The sequence below is a fragment of the Poeciliopsis prolifica genome, unplaced genomic scaffold (assembly GCF_027474105.1).
Source record: "Poeciliopsis prolifica strain line A6 unplaced genomic scaffold, Auburn_PproV2 SCAFFOLD029, whole genome shotgun sequence".
Taxonomy (NCBI): domain Eukaryota; kingdom Metazoa; phylum Chordata; class Actinopteri; order Cyprinodontiformes; family Poeciliidae; genus Poeciliopsis; species Poeciliopsis prolifica.
The window spans coordinates 1154943-1169001 of NW_026562404.1; the positions used below are offsets into that span (position 1 = coordinate 1154943).

Sequence of the window (14059 nt, forward strand, 5' to 3'; positions counted from 1 at the left end):
TTATGCTTCAGTCATCTTGGTCTGGGTCAAAGCAAAATTCTCAACAGATTCCTCTAGGGTGTCCTGCCCCAAAGCACATAATAAATACCAAACTATATAGAAAAAAAAGGCTATAGATTCTCCCAATCAGCTGTTTCAGAGAACACCTAGAAAGACAGACATATGCTATATGGTATATCAGTATAGTAAGTTTATTTTTCTTTCTTTGTTTTCAAATAACCGATTGAGGATGGACAGAGAATATGACTCCCCCAAACCTCCTTTGGTAGACCGAAGGAGAAAGAAGAATATGCTCTTGAATGCTTGTTTTGCAGTGCACTTTTTCCCTCTCTGCACCCCTCTCAGAGCAAAGTGCCATTGGAAATATAGACAGGCTCGGTCAGCCATCTTAATCCGTCTCTCTTGTTCATCTCGCTCTCCCTATATCTACCGTGACCCCACACACTCTGTCTTTCACACACACAGACTCCTTCCTCTTCTTCCTCTCATTGGGTAAGCTCGCAGCCCCGCCACCTGAAAAAAAAAAAAAAAAAAAAGAGCTGGAGGCAGAGAGAATCCTAGTCAGAGGGGGTGTGCATGGTAAGATTTGGGAGTCTGTAAAGGTCAGCACGGACTTTGTTCAATCTGAGGGTTTATCTCAGCAACAGCAAGGGCCGGACAATGGGGCCACTCGCCGCGCGACAGAAACCCAAGCTGCGGCAGCTAAATTACTTCACTGATAAGGCCAAATTAGAAGCACTGGGACCCCGGAGGCCAGGAAAAAGAGTAGGACGGAGCGAAAAAGAAAGGAAGCAGAGCAGCAAAAGAGGGAGAGGCCACATAAGGTTGAGTGAGAGGGTTGAAAAATCAATGAGTAACAAAAGAAAAGATTTAAGTGTGTGATCTTGGTAGAATTAAAGCTCATGTTGTGTATTTTGACATGGAGTCGCATAAAGGCTTGTGGATGAACATTTGGTATTGGAAAAGAGTCTGCTAAAAGGAAAGAAAAGTGACACCATTTTAAGACTGATAAAGATCAATAAAAACACAAATCTTGTGGAGTTGTTTTATTATGTTCAAGAGCAAATTATGCAGGAAAGAAAGTATATCAAAGTGTCCAGATTTTGGAAAAAGTCACAAATTGAATGCAATATTATTTATCTATTTTTGTTAGATATTTAGTTAAGTAACTAATAATATTAATAATGATAATGATAATATTAATAATAATAATCATCATCATCATAATGATAATCATAATAATAATAACAATATTAATGATAATATTGTTATTATTAGGTGTACCAGGTCTTATTTACATAATCAAGCAATGATTAATTTATAGTAACTTTAAATTGCTCAAAAATTTCTTTTTAAAGTGAAATACAAATGGAGAAAATAAAAATCAATGATATGTTGGACAAATAACATATAGAACAGATTGACTTCTGCACCCACAGAGACTCAACAGGACTGGAACATGAGAAGTTGCAAAAAAATATTGACATGTTCTTCTTGAATACCTTACCAGGCAGGCATTGTGCTCCAAAGTGCATCTGAAACACAGCACAAACCCTTTGTCTACTTCCTGATGTGCTCTTATACAACGCAGTTGCATGTTTTGTGTCGCTGCAAGTCTTTAAAAGCCCTCTGCAGCATTGTGAGCTGTTGGCCAGCAGAGGGGAGCACGCTTTGTTACAGGAATAGCTAAGACTCCATAAAATGACATCAAACAAAGCCTCATATAAATTGTTAATCATGAACAAGGTCTATAGCTTTTAATAGGTGTAATATTTCATTGTCTAAGATTAAGTAGTTACTCTACATCAGGGGTGCCCAAAGTCGGTCCCTGAGGGCAGGAATCCTGCATGTTTTAGTTTTCTCCCTGGGGGTAGAAACCTTTTCAGCATCTCAATGTTCTTCTTAGGCCTTCTGACAAGCCATTGTTGGATCCAGGTGCGTTAAACTAGGGAGAGAACTAAGACATGCAGGACGCCGGCCCTCGAGGACCGACTTTGGGCACCCCTGCTCTACATCATTACAGAAGTGGTGGAAAGAAAAGTGCAAGTCTAAAGATAGTGATGCTTTTTATACGCTGAGAAGTAACTACCCTATAATTTAAAAACAAAAATTATTTGTACATCAGTCATAGGCACAGAAGTCCCTGCAGATGTACAGTACAATCACTCACTTCCCCCACAGGAATATGCTGTTGTTCTGTTATTTGGCATGACTTCTGCATCACATGCCTCCAAGCAAAGCGTTTCATGGTGTCAGGTCATTTTCCTGGTTCTTTTTTGTCTTTCAGAGGTTACATGCTGGGTACCACTGGGTACCAGCTTTCTTGATATCTGCTCACCTCCTTTCTGGAAAAGGTGGCACATAGCAGAATCATATGACATCTGCTGAGGATAGAATTATGGAGAGAATCGAGATGCAATGTTGCAAGCATTAAAAGATTTGCGCTGATTAAGTGGGACTCATTGGCCTCACTTTCTCTAAGGACTTTCAAACTAACTTTACTGTTGCCAATGTCGAAACAAATTAAGCCAAGCACATTAATAGTAATTTGTACGTCTAATTGTTCACTTGCTTCGACATTCTTCCCTTGCTGAACCCCAGTGTAGCTTGTACATCCTCAACTGAAACCTATTGTGGCTGTTACTGTGAAATGAAAAAGTGTGGCATGTATTTAAATTTTTCTTTCACTTTGACAATTATTTTCAGAAGCCATCTAATCAATAGATTCCAGATTCCAACAAATGTTCTGAAAAAGGTGAAGGTATGGCACACCTGCACAAAGTCTGCTCATACATAATGGAAAGATGGATGAAGCTAATAACAGAACTTAAGAAGAAATTCTAGAAATTTCCTATGGACTAAAGATTTGGGGACTTGGGTGGAGGTTCATCTTATAGCAAGACAAGAACTTTACACATACAGGCAAAATGGGATGACTTTTTTTAAGTCATGTGTTGAATATTCCAATCAGGGTCCAGACATAAATCCCAGACTTGAAAATTGATGTCCACTGATGTTCTCTTTTGAATCTCACCGCGCTTAAAAATTCAAAAGATGTTCTCTTTTGAATCTCACCGCGCTTAAATGGGCAAAAATTTGGCGTATAGATGGTTGACACATATCTAAGGGACCCATAGCCTTTTTGAAAATCACATAATTTTTCTTTCACTTCAAAATGATGCAATACATTATGTTTGTCTGCACCACAAAAAGACAGTAGACTACAATAAAGATATGCTTCTAACATGATGAAATGTGAAACTACAATAAAGATGGTCACTTTTGCATGTCACTGTAGATGTTAGAAATGCACACATACACCTATTAACATGCATCTACCAATTCACACTGCCTCTAAATCCACCTTGCTGTCTCATGTGGATAACAGACCAGGTGTTGTCCTCAGTGACAGTAGAGGAGAAAAACTGTGAAAATCACTTGAGCGATTGCGGAGACTTTCCGAAGCAAAGCCGTCCCTGGCACGTTTGACACGTCAACAGTTCAACACTGTTTTTAGACTTGATGTCATCATTGCACTTAGGTTCTCACTCTGCCGTGTTTTTTTAAATGACCAGTCAAGGAAAGAAAAACATGGGAGAAGTCACTCTCCTGCATGCCTGTCTCTGTCTTGCATGGGTTTTGGTGACTATAACTACTAAACTTACAAGCCTGGACAACTTCAAACTGAATCACCTTTTTAGATTTATAAATACACCCATGTATTGTATTAATATTGTGCTATCCTTAAGTTTTAAATGGGTGTACTCGCAAAATAACATTCTGCAAGTACAGCCTTCTGCAACCATATATACACACAGTCTACTTTTACTTGCCCCCATTTTACTCAGACAAAGACACAGTCTGTGCCAAAGCACAATTCTTTGCACCTTATAAAATGTAATTAAAAGGCACAGCAATGTGTCGTGCTTCCCTCTCGCTGCACCGCTCACACAGAATAATCATTTCTACAGCCATGTGGTTTTTGGTCCATGTTGTGTGTCCGAATATAGAAAATGGCAAATGCAGCGACCACAGGATCCTGCTTAATAGGTCCCCACCTCATGCTTAAGTTAAAAAAATGTTGAGTTGCACAAAGGATTAAAATCCAAAGAAATTACGTGTGTGTGCATGTAACTGGCTTTCGAAGACGTACAGATGGGGGAGAAAGGAAAGGATGCTTCTCAGTAAGAGGAAAAATCAGTATAAACAAGACTTGACAAATATCATCTTCCACACCAGCGGAGAGCAATGTCACTGTCTGGTGCTGCCTCAAGGCACTCAGTGATGGAACTATTCATCAGGGCTATGATGGACGATGAGGTTTCACTATACACACACAGTGTGGGCTTGAAGGAAGACTGGATACAAGTTACCTGTGCTTCACCACAGAGGACTGATGGCCTGACATAAGGGGTTTTTAAATTAATGTTTAAAGCATGTCTGCAGAAGGGAAACCTCATGCTAATAAAGGGTCGCATTGTGGCACGGATGCGAGAGGAGACTGTGGGGGTGCCATTCGGGCAAACAAGAGGTTCCATTCAGAATGCTTGGCTAGAGTGGCCGAGGTCTTAAAACCAGTGACCAAGCAATAACAGTCCAAATCCCTGGGACAATATTTGTTGAGTTCTACTCCCTTCAAAGACGGATGACTTTAGCCCAGTGTGCTTCCTCAAAAGCCCACACCTTTCATCTGCCCTATGGATTAATTTATTAACTAATTAACAGATGCTGGTAACGAGTTATGAACAAATGATAAGGCATCAGAATACTAATCAAACCTGACATTTAATTTGCTGCCTTGCATACTTGTTATCAATTACAGAGTTCGTTGAAAATAATTGACAATGGTTTTCGCAGGGACACAGGAGGCTTGTCTTTAAGGTTAATAAAAAAGCGTTGCGCTGCTGCACTGTTACCAGGAGCAACGCCGACCATATGTTTAATATTAGAGGAAATCTGTTCCACTGGAGTGCTCCGAAAGCTGGGAAAATTGGATTAAATTGGCTAATGGCATGTTTAAAACCGACATAAAATGAATGTGAATGGAAGATATTACAGCACCCAAACCCGGGACTTGCGGTGTTATAAACTTTCTGTGGTGTTTTCGCTCTGTGTATAAACTTGGGGTTTCTGTCAAAGTCAAATAATGATGACAGAAACCACATATTGTTGGTCAATACTGCTATTAGAACCCACATGTTCAATGTCCTTTTCATTACCATCTGAGACTAGGCAAATATCCCAAATCAACTTTGCATGTTTAATAAATAGTTTTATATGTAACTCCCCCCAGAAGTATTGGCAATCCTGATAAAGATGTGTTAAAATTCTTAAAACAAATGCATGCAGTTTAGCAGCAGCAGCACAATCACTGTGAACAGTTTGGCAAACGCCAACCTTTGATATTTATTCAGTGGGGAATAACTCCATTGTCATCAAATAAAACTGTAACATACTTGTTATTAATTACAGAGTTCATTGAAAATAATGTTCTACATACATTGGTATCCCTGAACAGTCCTTTCAAACTAACATAAATAAAACATCTAAAAAATATATGTTTTACCACAAACATAAGTCTAGTTCTCCATTTTCTCTATATTTAAATGATAAATATATAATATATTTCTAAATATGTTATTTAGAAAGATCAAACAATAATTACCATAAAAACAAAATCAAGCTTCTCAAACAATCTTCACTCTTTGAAGAAGCAAAAGTTTCCTTATTGTATACAAACAAAAACCTGTCAAATTTATTTGCATCTGCTGAAGACAACATGCAATTATAATGCTGCAAAAAAGTACATTAACACAGGTAATTGAATATCTGCAGACATTTTTCCGGATTCCTCCATGCTCTTGGAGTAATTTTGAGATGTGTATGTTCGACACTGGTTTGGTGGAAGCTCATAGCCTTAACAATTGCTTTGAAGCCATTTCCGATGAAAGATTTTGGTTATTTTGGGGGACAATGTGTTACTATCTGAATTATTTTAATCTAGTTCAGCCAACAGAGTTCTTAAATCTGTACCAACATGTCTTTTGTGGCTTGAGAATTCCATCTTTCCAATAAATGTGGTTAGTTACAATAAATTTTTGGTTAGTGGAGTAAATTTATGTAGCACATCATAGTCCTGCTGCTGTCCACTCTAAGTAATTTACAGTAGATCCACATTGACCCATGTGTATCTATGCACAACACACAGCCTAGATAAATGCTTTGCAGGGCACATCAACATATTGCATAAAAGACCTGGGATCAAACTCTCAACCTTTAGAAAGCAGTACTCGACCCGCTGATGCACAAGAATTATGAGGATGATTTTGTTTAACCAAGCATCGGGTTCCAGATTTAAAATAATATTTGAAAACTGTATTTTGCATTTACTCAATGTATCTTTGCCTGATCATCTGACATATTTAAGTACAAGAAAGCAAAAACAAACCAAACAATATTTTTTTTTTTACTATAGTAAAAAAAAAAAAAAAAAGGTGGGCTTTAAATATAACCTGAATCTTTCTCTTTTCTGCTAACCTAGACATAAATGGGTACAACTTAAAAACCTGCTGTGTTTCATTCTGATTGCCTTTAGATGAAGGACTCTCAGCTCAGGTAGAAACACATGAGAGTGGGATCTTGATCTGATTACTAAAATACCTAATAATGACCCCATTTACATGAAAAACACCCCCTCCCCACCACCACCACCACCACAGATACCATAAGTCAATACTATGTATGATGTGGGCTTTGATCAACCACAAACAATAAATGATATATAATTAAATAATTAAATGATGTTGGGTTGAAACATAAGACTCTGATCTGCCTCGATGTTTTTATCTTTGTTTCATCAGCCTGGTATCAGTCAACTAAAGGGTCAAGGATCAGAAAGATAAAAAGAAAACTTTTGTGTGAGGATAAACAGATTGCAGAGGATGCAAGACATTGGAAATATCTTGCAGCACAGGAACTTGGCCATCTGCCTTCCTCAGTTAGAACACAAAAGCTGAACAAACACTTCAGGATCGAGGAGGTGGACCAGGACAGATATGTGTTGAGGTGAGCCAGGGCTTTTCCACTCAAAATGTATATATATATATATATATATATATATAAAAGACTTTAACAAAAGTAACATGGCATTCATTTGAAAAGAGAGCTGTCAAAGCCGAGCAGAGTAAAGGAGATACATGTTCCCATGTATGGATAAGTATTTGTCACATGGGAACATGGCGACATAAGAGTGCTCGCCAGACGTCTTAGCCTATCATTAAGTCAACAACTGGGCAAACAGAAGAGCTCACATTTTTCCCCCTCTTTCCACACATCACTGAATGAATGATACTGATATGGAAAATCACCCCACAAAAAGTAAACAGAGAAGGAATATGGGGACAGTGTGGAAGAGGTTTGCCAAGAAACAATGTCATCCCAAGGTGTTCAAGTGCACACAGACATGACTGCAGGGCTGACATGGACTCTTTGATACATGTTTTCGGGATGACCTATAGTGACCTTGTACAAACAGTCTATATCAATGGACATCTCTAAATAAAGCTCTATGATATGCCCTTGTTCTTTTCAGTGTAACTAAGTCCCCTTAAGGCATTTTACTATGAACATAAGCTGAAAAATTGCCAAGAAAATAATTTTACCTTTTCACATTTAGTGAGATTGTTGTACAAAACCTAATGAGAGGCATTCATGATGAGGCCAGACAGAGAGTGGTAAAAAAAAAGGAAAAAAACACCCATCGGTCACAAAGTATCATTCACAAAGCAGGCTTAGGTAAAATCAGACACACATCAAGAAGAGAAGGCCTAGCTAATCTTAAAATATCCACAGATGTCTTTCTGTGGCATATATTGCTTTGTGAGTATCCAAGAAACATCAGGACAGTGAAACTCGTAAGGTAGTCAATGAGGAGCACAATACCTCAAGCCACTGTACGTTGACATGCCTCTATCAATAGACAAGTCAGGTCAATCTACCAGCCTGATAATAGCAGCAGTCACTCTTGCACTTAGATCCCTTTGCTGTACTCTCTGTGGGTCGTGCCTCTCTCGGCTTGCTAAGACCTTCCTATCCACAGGGGTAACCAGCCCTGCACACACAGCTAGAAAGAGACAGAGAGACACAAATGTACACACACTGAGGACTGGGGGCCTGACGTTCTATCATGTTGTGCTAAAGGGGGGGCATAATGGTTTTTAAATGGATGACTCAGTGCAGGCCCAGAGAGGGCGTCTGAGACAGAAGAGAATGGTCATGGCCTGCAGCAAAGCAGCTCGCAGATTGAGCTGTCCGTCTTGCTAAAATGAGCCAGAGTTAACACCTTAGCCAGTTCCCTAAGCCGCAGGACAGACAATAGTCGACTTCCTCTCTGCCTCGCTCCTTTTTTCTCTGTCAGTTCTACTCTTTCACTCTCACTTTGTATTATTCCATTTTTCTTTTCACCAGTATGCACTTCCACTCTGGCTTCCAGAAAGCCTCAAAGCATCCAACATATTGTTGAGCTTATTTGATTCATCTAAAGGCAAGAGAGCTTGAAAAAGCGATATGGATTACTGCAAACGTTGATTGTAAGTGGCTTGTATAAACTGGAGCCTGTCTAGTACATATAGCACACACACTCCCCATTGAACACAATGAGAAATGTTATTATGAAGACACAATGGAGAAGGATAGTTGGGAAGAGTAAGAGCTTCTTAAATAAGAAAGTAAGTCCAATGAAATTGATATTTAAATTGAAATGTAGAACGTCCTCCACTCCCCCTACAACAAAAACTGGACTTAAACGCACAACCAGTAAATGGAGAAGAGTGGAAGAAGTTGGACGGACAGTAAGTTGTAGAGAAATGCTCCCCTTAAACACTGTTTACTCACCTTGGTGGTCATTTTTATTTTAATACAGCTGTTTTTGGCAGCTGCTGAATGTAACTAGCAAGATAACTTGTAATCTAAATCTGTTAGTTTTAATATTAATTGTTCAGTTAAGTAAGTTGTATTTTTCAATGTAATTGAGTTAGTTTATGAAGGTGACTATGCCATTACTGCTCATTACAGATTTGTCAATTTTGTCTAAGGCTGAAAAATAAAATACTTCACAAACATTAATCTCAAATGTTTAATGCTGCAACAGAACTATGCATTTTATGCCATCAGTTCACCTATTTTTCTCTCACCTTCATTCGTTATGAGCCAGCATTCAGAAGTCACTCCTTCGTCTGTCTATTTATCTAAGAGCAGAGGCAGTAGATGGGTAGAGGAGCTGATGGTGAAAGGGAAGAAATATGGGCTTTAAGGGACTCCTAAGGGAGTCTCTTGATGACTATCAACAGGCCCACTGTTATGACTGTCTGTGATAAGAGTCTGGGAGAGGAGAGCCTCTGAAGGGTTCCAGCCTCAGTCCAGACAGGACATTTTAAAAAACAGAACCTTAGCCAGAGTTAGTACTGCTATTATCATTTACGAAAGAAAACAGATCAGTTTCTCTTTATTCAAAGGTTGGAAGAAAAGACCACATGCATAACACTGGAAGGAAATAAAACTTAAACAAAACTGACCCCAAGTTTTAATTTTAATTTGAAAATAGGAAGTTCAATTTGTTATAAAATAACACATAAAGTCCAAACATTTTAGCAGAATTAGATTTTTAAGCACTCAAATGCATTTTTCTTATTCTTACTAATTTAAGGGAACAAACACACATCAATAGTCTTTCTCATAACTTTGAAGACAATCTGCAAACTTTATGAAAAAGACATTGTAGCAGCTTCCAAACTCAATTCCACCTGTGTTGGAACAGCTTATTGAGATCTCCGAGTCCAAACTCAAGTTGGATCAAAATAGAGAACCCTGTCAAGAAACAGCACCCTGAGAGTGACTGGTGTGTGACTCGTGTAATAATTTGGGTTATATTTCTGTCCGTTAAAGCTACTGCATTTCAAAGTATAAATATAAGATAATTTATTAATCTAAAAAGGTCTCAGATTGAGACGCGGTGTGAAGTAATAGTCTTGAATTCTTGAAGAAATAGCCACATTTGACTCTCTCTTTTCTGAAATATGTAAGTATTTATTCCCGCATACTTGTTTGCTGAAACATTGAAACAAAATTTGGCCTTTTCCTGCAACCCAAAGACTTGTAGCAGTTGTATATGCATTAGTCAGATGACTGGAGAAAGATGGAAAGGAGGAAGAAAACAGAGAAAACATAAGAGCTACGGGAGGGTGTAGCTTTTGGAAGTAAGCCCTGTGCACCCCAAATGGCCAGCCATGATGTGAACTTTAAAAAGGAAAATGTTGCACCTGGCATGTTGCCACTTAGAGTGTGCCTGTGTACTTTAATAGCCTGCATACTGCTTAAACTGGTGGGAAGAAAAGAGTGTAAAAAGCGTGAAAAAAAAGTTACTGGAACTGAAACTGAAAATCACCCTCTTTGGTTTTCTTTAACCCTGTCAGCTCAAGATGTGTGAAAATTGTTTAAAACTCTAATTTTATTTGAATCTGTAATGGGAAATAAAATCTTAATTCTCACAGTGCATGATAGGGAGATAAATATGGGTTCTTTCTAACAATTGGTTCTTTGAATAAACTTCTTTCTTATAGCCATTCAAGACTTAGGAAGAGCAACACAAATTTTGAGAGTGAGGTAAGGCAGTAAAAGAGGAATTTATTTTAAGGCATTCAAACATCTTCAGCAGGCATTCCAATAAATGTCAGATTGTGCCTCATTTTTAAAGTTTTGAACATCAGTAGAATATTGGGAATACATTCAGGCAACAATCAAAAAACAATCTAAAATAGGGGCAGCACATGGGTCTGTGGAAGATTGAGAGACTATGTACTTAATGCCGTCGTCACCGGTTCAGTTCCCATCCCTGTGCCATTGATTGCGTCTCCCTTCTGTCTCTGCTCTTCTTCCTGTCCATTTACTGTTGCATAAAGGCATGTAGTCCCACAAAAACATTTAAGACAAAGCAAAATCTAAGATAGCTGATGGTGTTTAATGCTCATGCAGCAACAGCTATCAAGGGCCATGATTAGGACATCTATGTCTGGGTTCTTTGTCACTCACAATAGTAATTTGTGTCTGCTGGTTTCTAAAAGTGAACAGTGATGGACTCGGTAAGAATGAGAAGCAGGCCAGTAGATTTCATCCCTGATTTGGCTCGTGAGAAAGAGAGACAGGAGTTCCATCCTGCCCCCAATGAGCTCACTGAAGCAACTTCAATATCCTCTAATGTCATGTTGAAATGAAAATTAATAGTTCAATATACCGCCACCGCGCTGGACCACGCGTCTACCATTTCCATATCAGATGGCGTGACCAAATGAGTGCGCTCGCTTCATACCGACGCCCATAAAAGCTGATACCTCCACTAATCAGACAGATTTTTCCATCTGACATTGCGGTGCGGCTGCAGATGAGCGTATTACGCGTATGTAGATGTGTGGGAGTATCTCGCCGCACGGGTATCAAGGATGAGGTCAGATCATAAAGGGAATGCAAATGGAGTGATCATTGAGATTCTACACTGATGATGAGATGTATGCTGCTGAGAACCAACAGTGATAGGTGGAAATGTGAATAGAGAGCTGCTTATGTAGTCAACAAATATCCTCAGTGTTGTTTCATTTAATGTCTTCCTGTGTCTGTTCCACAGAATACATATGGCAAGAGCAAAAACGGAGGAAAATGATTCAAAAAAGCAATTAATATGGACTCCATAGTGGCTCCTACCTCCCATCCAAAGGAGCTGTCTTTGCCTGTGGACCCATGATGCTTTGTGCTGTGCAGGCCAAACCTTTCACCAGCACAAATGCGAGCCTTGGCCCATATGCCTAGGCCTGCGCCGGGCACGGAGGATTCCCGCAGCTCCAGCTCAGCGGGAATGGGAATGTCATCGGGAATGTAGACGGGCGCCTCGTAGGGCGAGCCCTCCTTAGGTGTGGTGAAGTCCTGGTCGTTGCTGCTGCTGCTGTTGTTGTTGTGGAGATGGTGTGACGTGTAGATGTGTGGGTGCAGCAGGTGGTGGTGATGGTTGTTTTGATGCGAAGGAGTCGGGGAGGGCAGAGGTGACATGTTGATGATGCCGTCTTCTGCGTCTTCTTCTGGGCTATCGGCGCTGCCAGCTGCTAAACCCGGGAGGTCGGCTTCTGCGTCGTACATGCTGTCAACTGGCTCACTGTCATCTGGGGCAAACGAGACAAACACACGTCTGTTAGTAACATCTCGAGGGAAACTGTTGTTCAGCCAATTCATGCTTCTGAAAACAAAAACTGGAACGCTTGGTCACAGTTCACTCTAAGTGGGACTAAAGTTATCAGAAAACAAAACGATTTTGAATGTGTTTGTCAAAAACTGCCAGTCACAAAGAATCCCTGTGCTTGCTATTGCTTCATGGAAACAATTTGATTTTATTATGTTCACTGTGTCCTGCCAGGGCTCATCTTACACATAATGAATGACTATCACTGACTTGGTTAGTCTCTTCACCTACTATTATTGTCACAGCCAAGGACTGACAAAATGATTGCGCTTGCACCAAAGTGGAAATGATGATGAGCATTATGTACGCATGGATGCACTTAACTTTTGGCTCCAAGTTCTAGCCCCGTTCACTTGGCATGTTAAGAATATTGCTGTAGTCACTGAACGTTTGCAACTGTGCTCAAGTAAATGCATGTAGGTGATTGATATGTGACATTATTTGTTCTAAACTATACCAGCATATACAATTTTCTGGACAAATCAAACAAGGCTGCCATACAAAGCTATTAACAGATCTGTTAAATATTTGTACTCTTTTGTTCTATAATGGCTCAGTGCATCAAAGTGTTCATTTTCTGTACTTTCTCATCTGTTCTCTCATCTTTTAGTCACTTGCTGCTAAATGCTGCTTATATCATGTCTAGTTCTGCTGGATGTTTTTCCTGATAAAAGGAAGTGGTTACTCTCCACTGTCCCCTTGACATGTTTTTCTTCAACGAGCACTACATGATGAACTGGATGACATTATGAATTCAGTTGACATTCGTACCTTGAGCTGGCATTCCTTGTAATTTGGTGCCATACCAACATGTTAATAAAATATATATTTTTTTAAAAAGCATAAAATGCCAGATTATAAGTGAAGTCACCATCACGAACCTCTAGCATTTCCTTTGTCCTATCTAGACAAATTCTGATATGTTTAATCAATCGACCACTATGCATTCTCTATCCCTACTTACTTATTCATTCTTACAGCAGAAATAGTTCAAGCAACGCTCTCAACCTTTTATTGTCAATTCCAAACTCTGTTGCTATTCAGATTTTAACTGTAGTACTGGGGACAGATATTTACTATGCTATATGTTTATATTTTGGTTGAAGAAACAAAGATAGAGCATTTGAAAGACAGGTGGGCGAGTCAAACTGATCAGTCATCTAAGACAAAGGAGAGTCCAGTTTGTTCTTATATGAGATTTTTCTTCTTCATGTCAACGGTTAAAGTTGTAAATTGACATATTAGTTTCAAATGTGAAATGCTGAACCTTGGAAGCATGAGCTATGGTCTCTTTAGCACCTGGCAAACTAAGCAGCATGTACGCATAAAAACTGGGAAACTTATCATATAAGTCTGAGGCCGTAAAGCCAACCGTTTATGACTGATTTTGCGTCATCCAGGAATTTTTAATGGAAAATAAACTCTTTTTTTTGTTAATAATCACCACTTCAGAGGAGTTTAGAGGGGGCACGCAACTAAGCACTGGAACAAGCAGGCCAGCAGTAGCTTCCACACTTTACGCAGATCAATTAAAGTTTTACAACTCGGCTCTATCTGCTGCTCTCCCTTTACACAATCAGAAGTGTTCTCAGGTTGTTAAACACTTTCTCTCACCTACAAACCCTCCTCCCCAAAACTGTCACTGGCACTTGACCCATTGAGAATCATTTTGACAAGCAGAAAGAAAGACTTAGAAAAATCTATTAAACACCATGAGATCTGTGCACAGAAAACATAGAAGGAGATATTTTGAGTTGTTGAAGCATTCAGTTGTAAATC

The 14059-nt window shown here is 39.3% G+C and overlaps 1 protein-coding gene across 1 annotated transcript in view; it reads right to left on the reverse strand.

Moving 5' to 3' along the window:
- prdm16 (PR domain containing 16) overlaps positions 1 to 14059 on the reverse strand; it is a 195148-nt gene that overhangs the window by 117743 nt on the left and 63346 nt on the right. The window contains exon 2 of the mRNA XM_055049629.1: positions 11752 to 12203. Within this exon, the coding sequence (XP_054905604.1) occupies positions 11752 to 12203 (452 nt within the window). The remainder of the gene's footprint in view (positions 1 to 11751; positions 12204 to 14059) is intronic.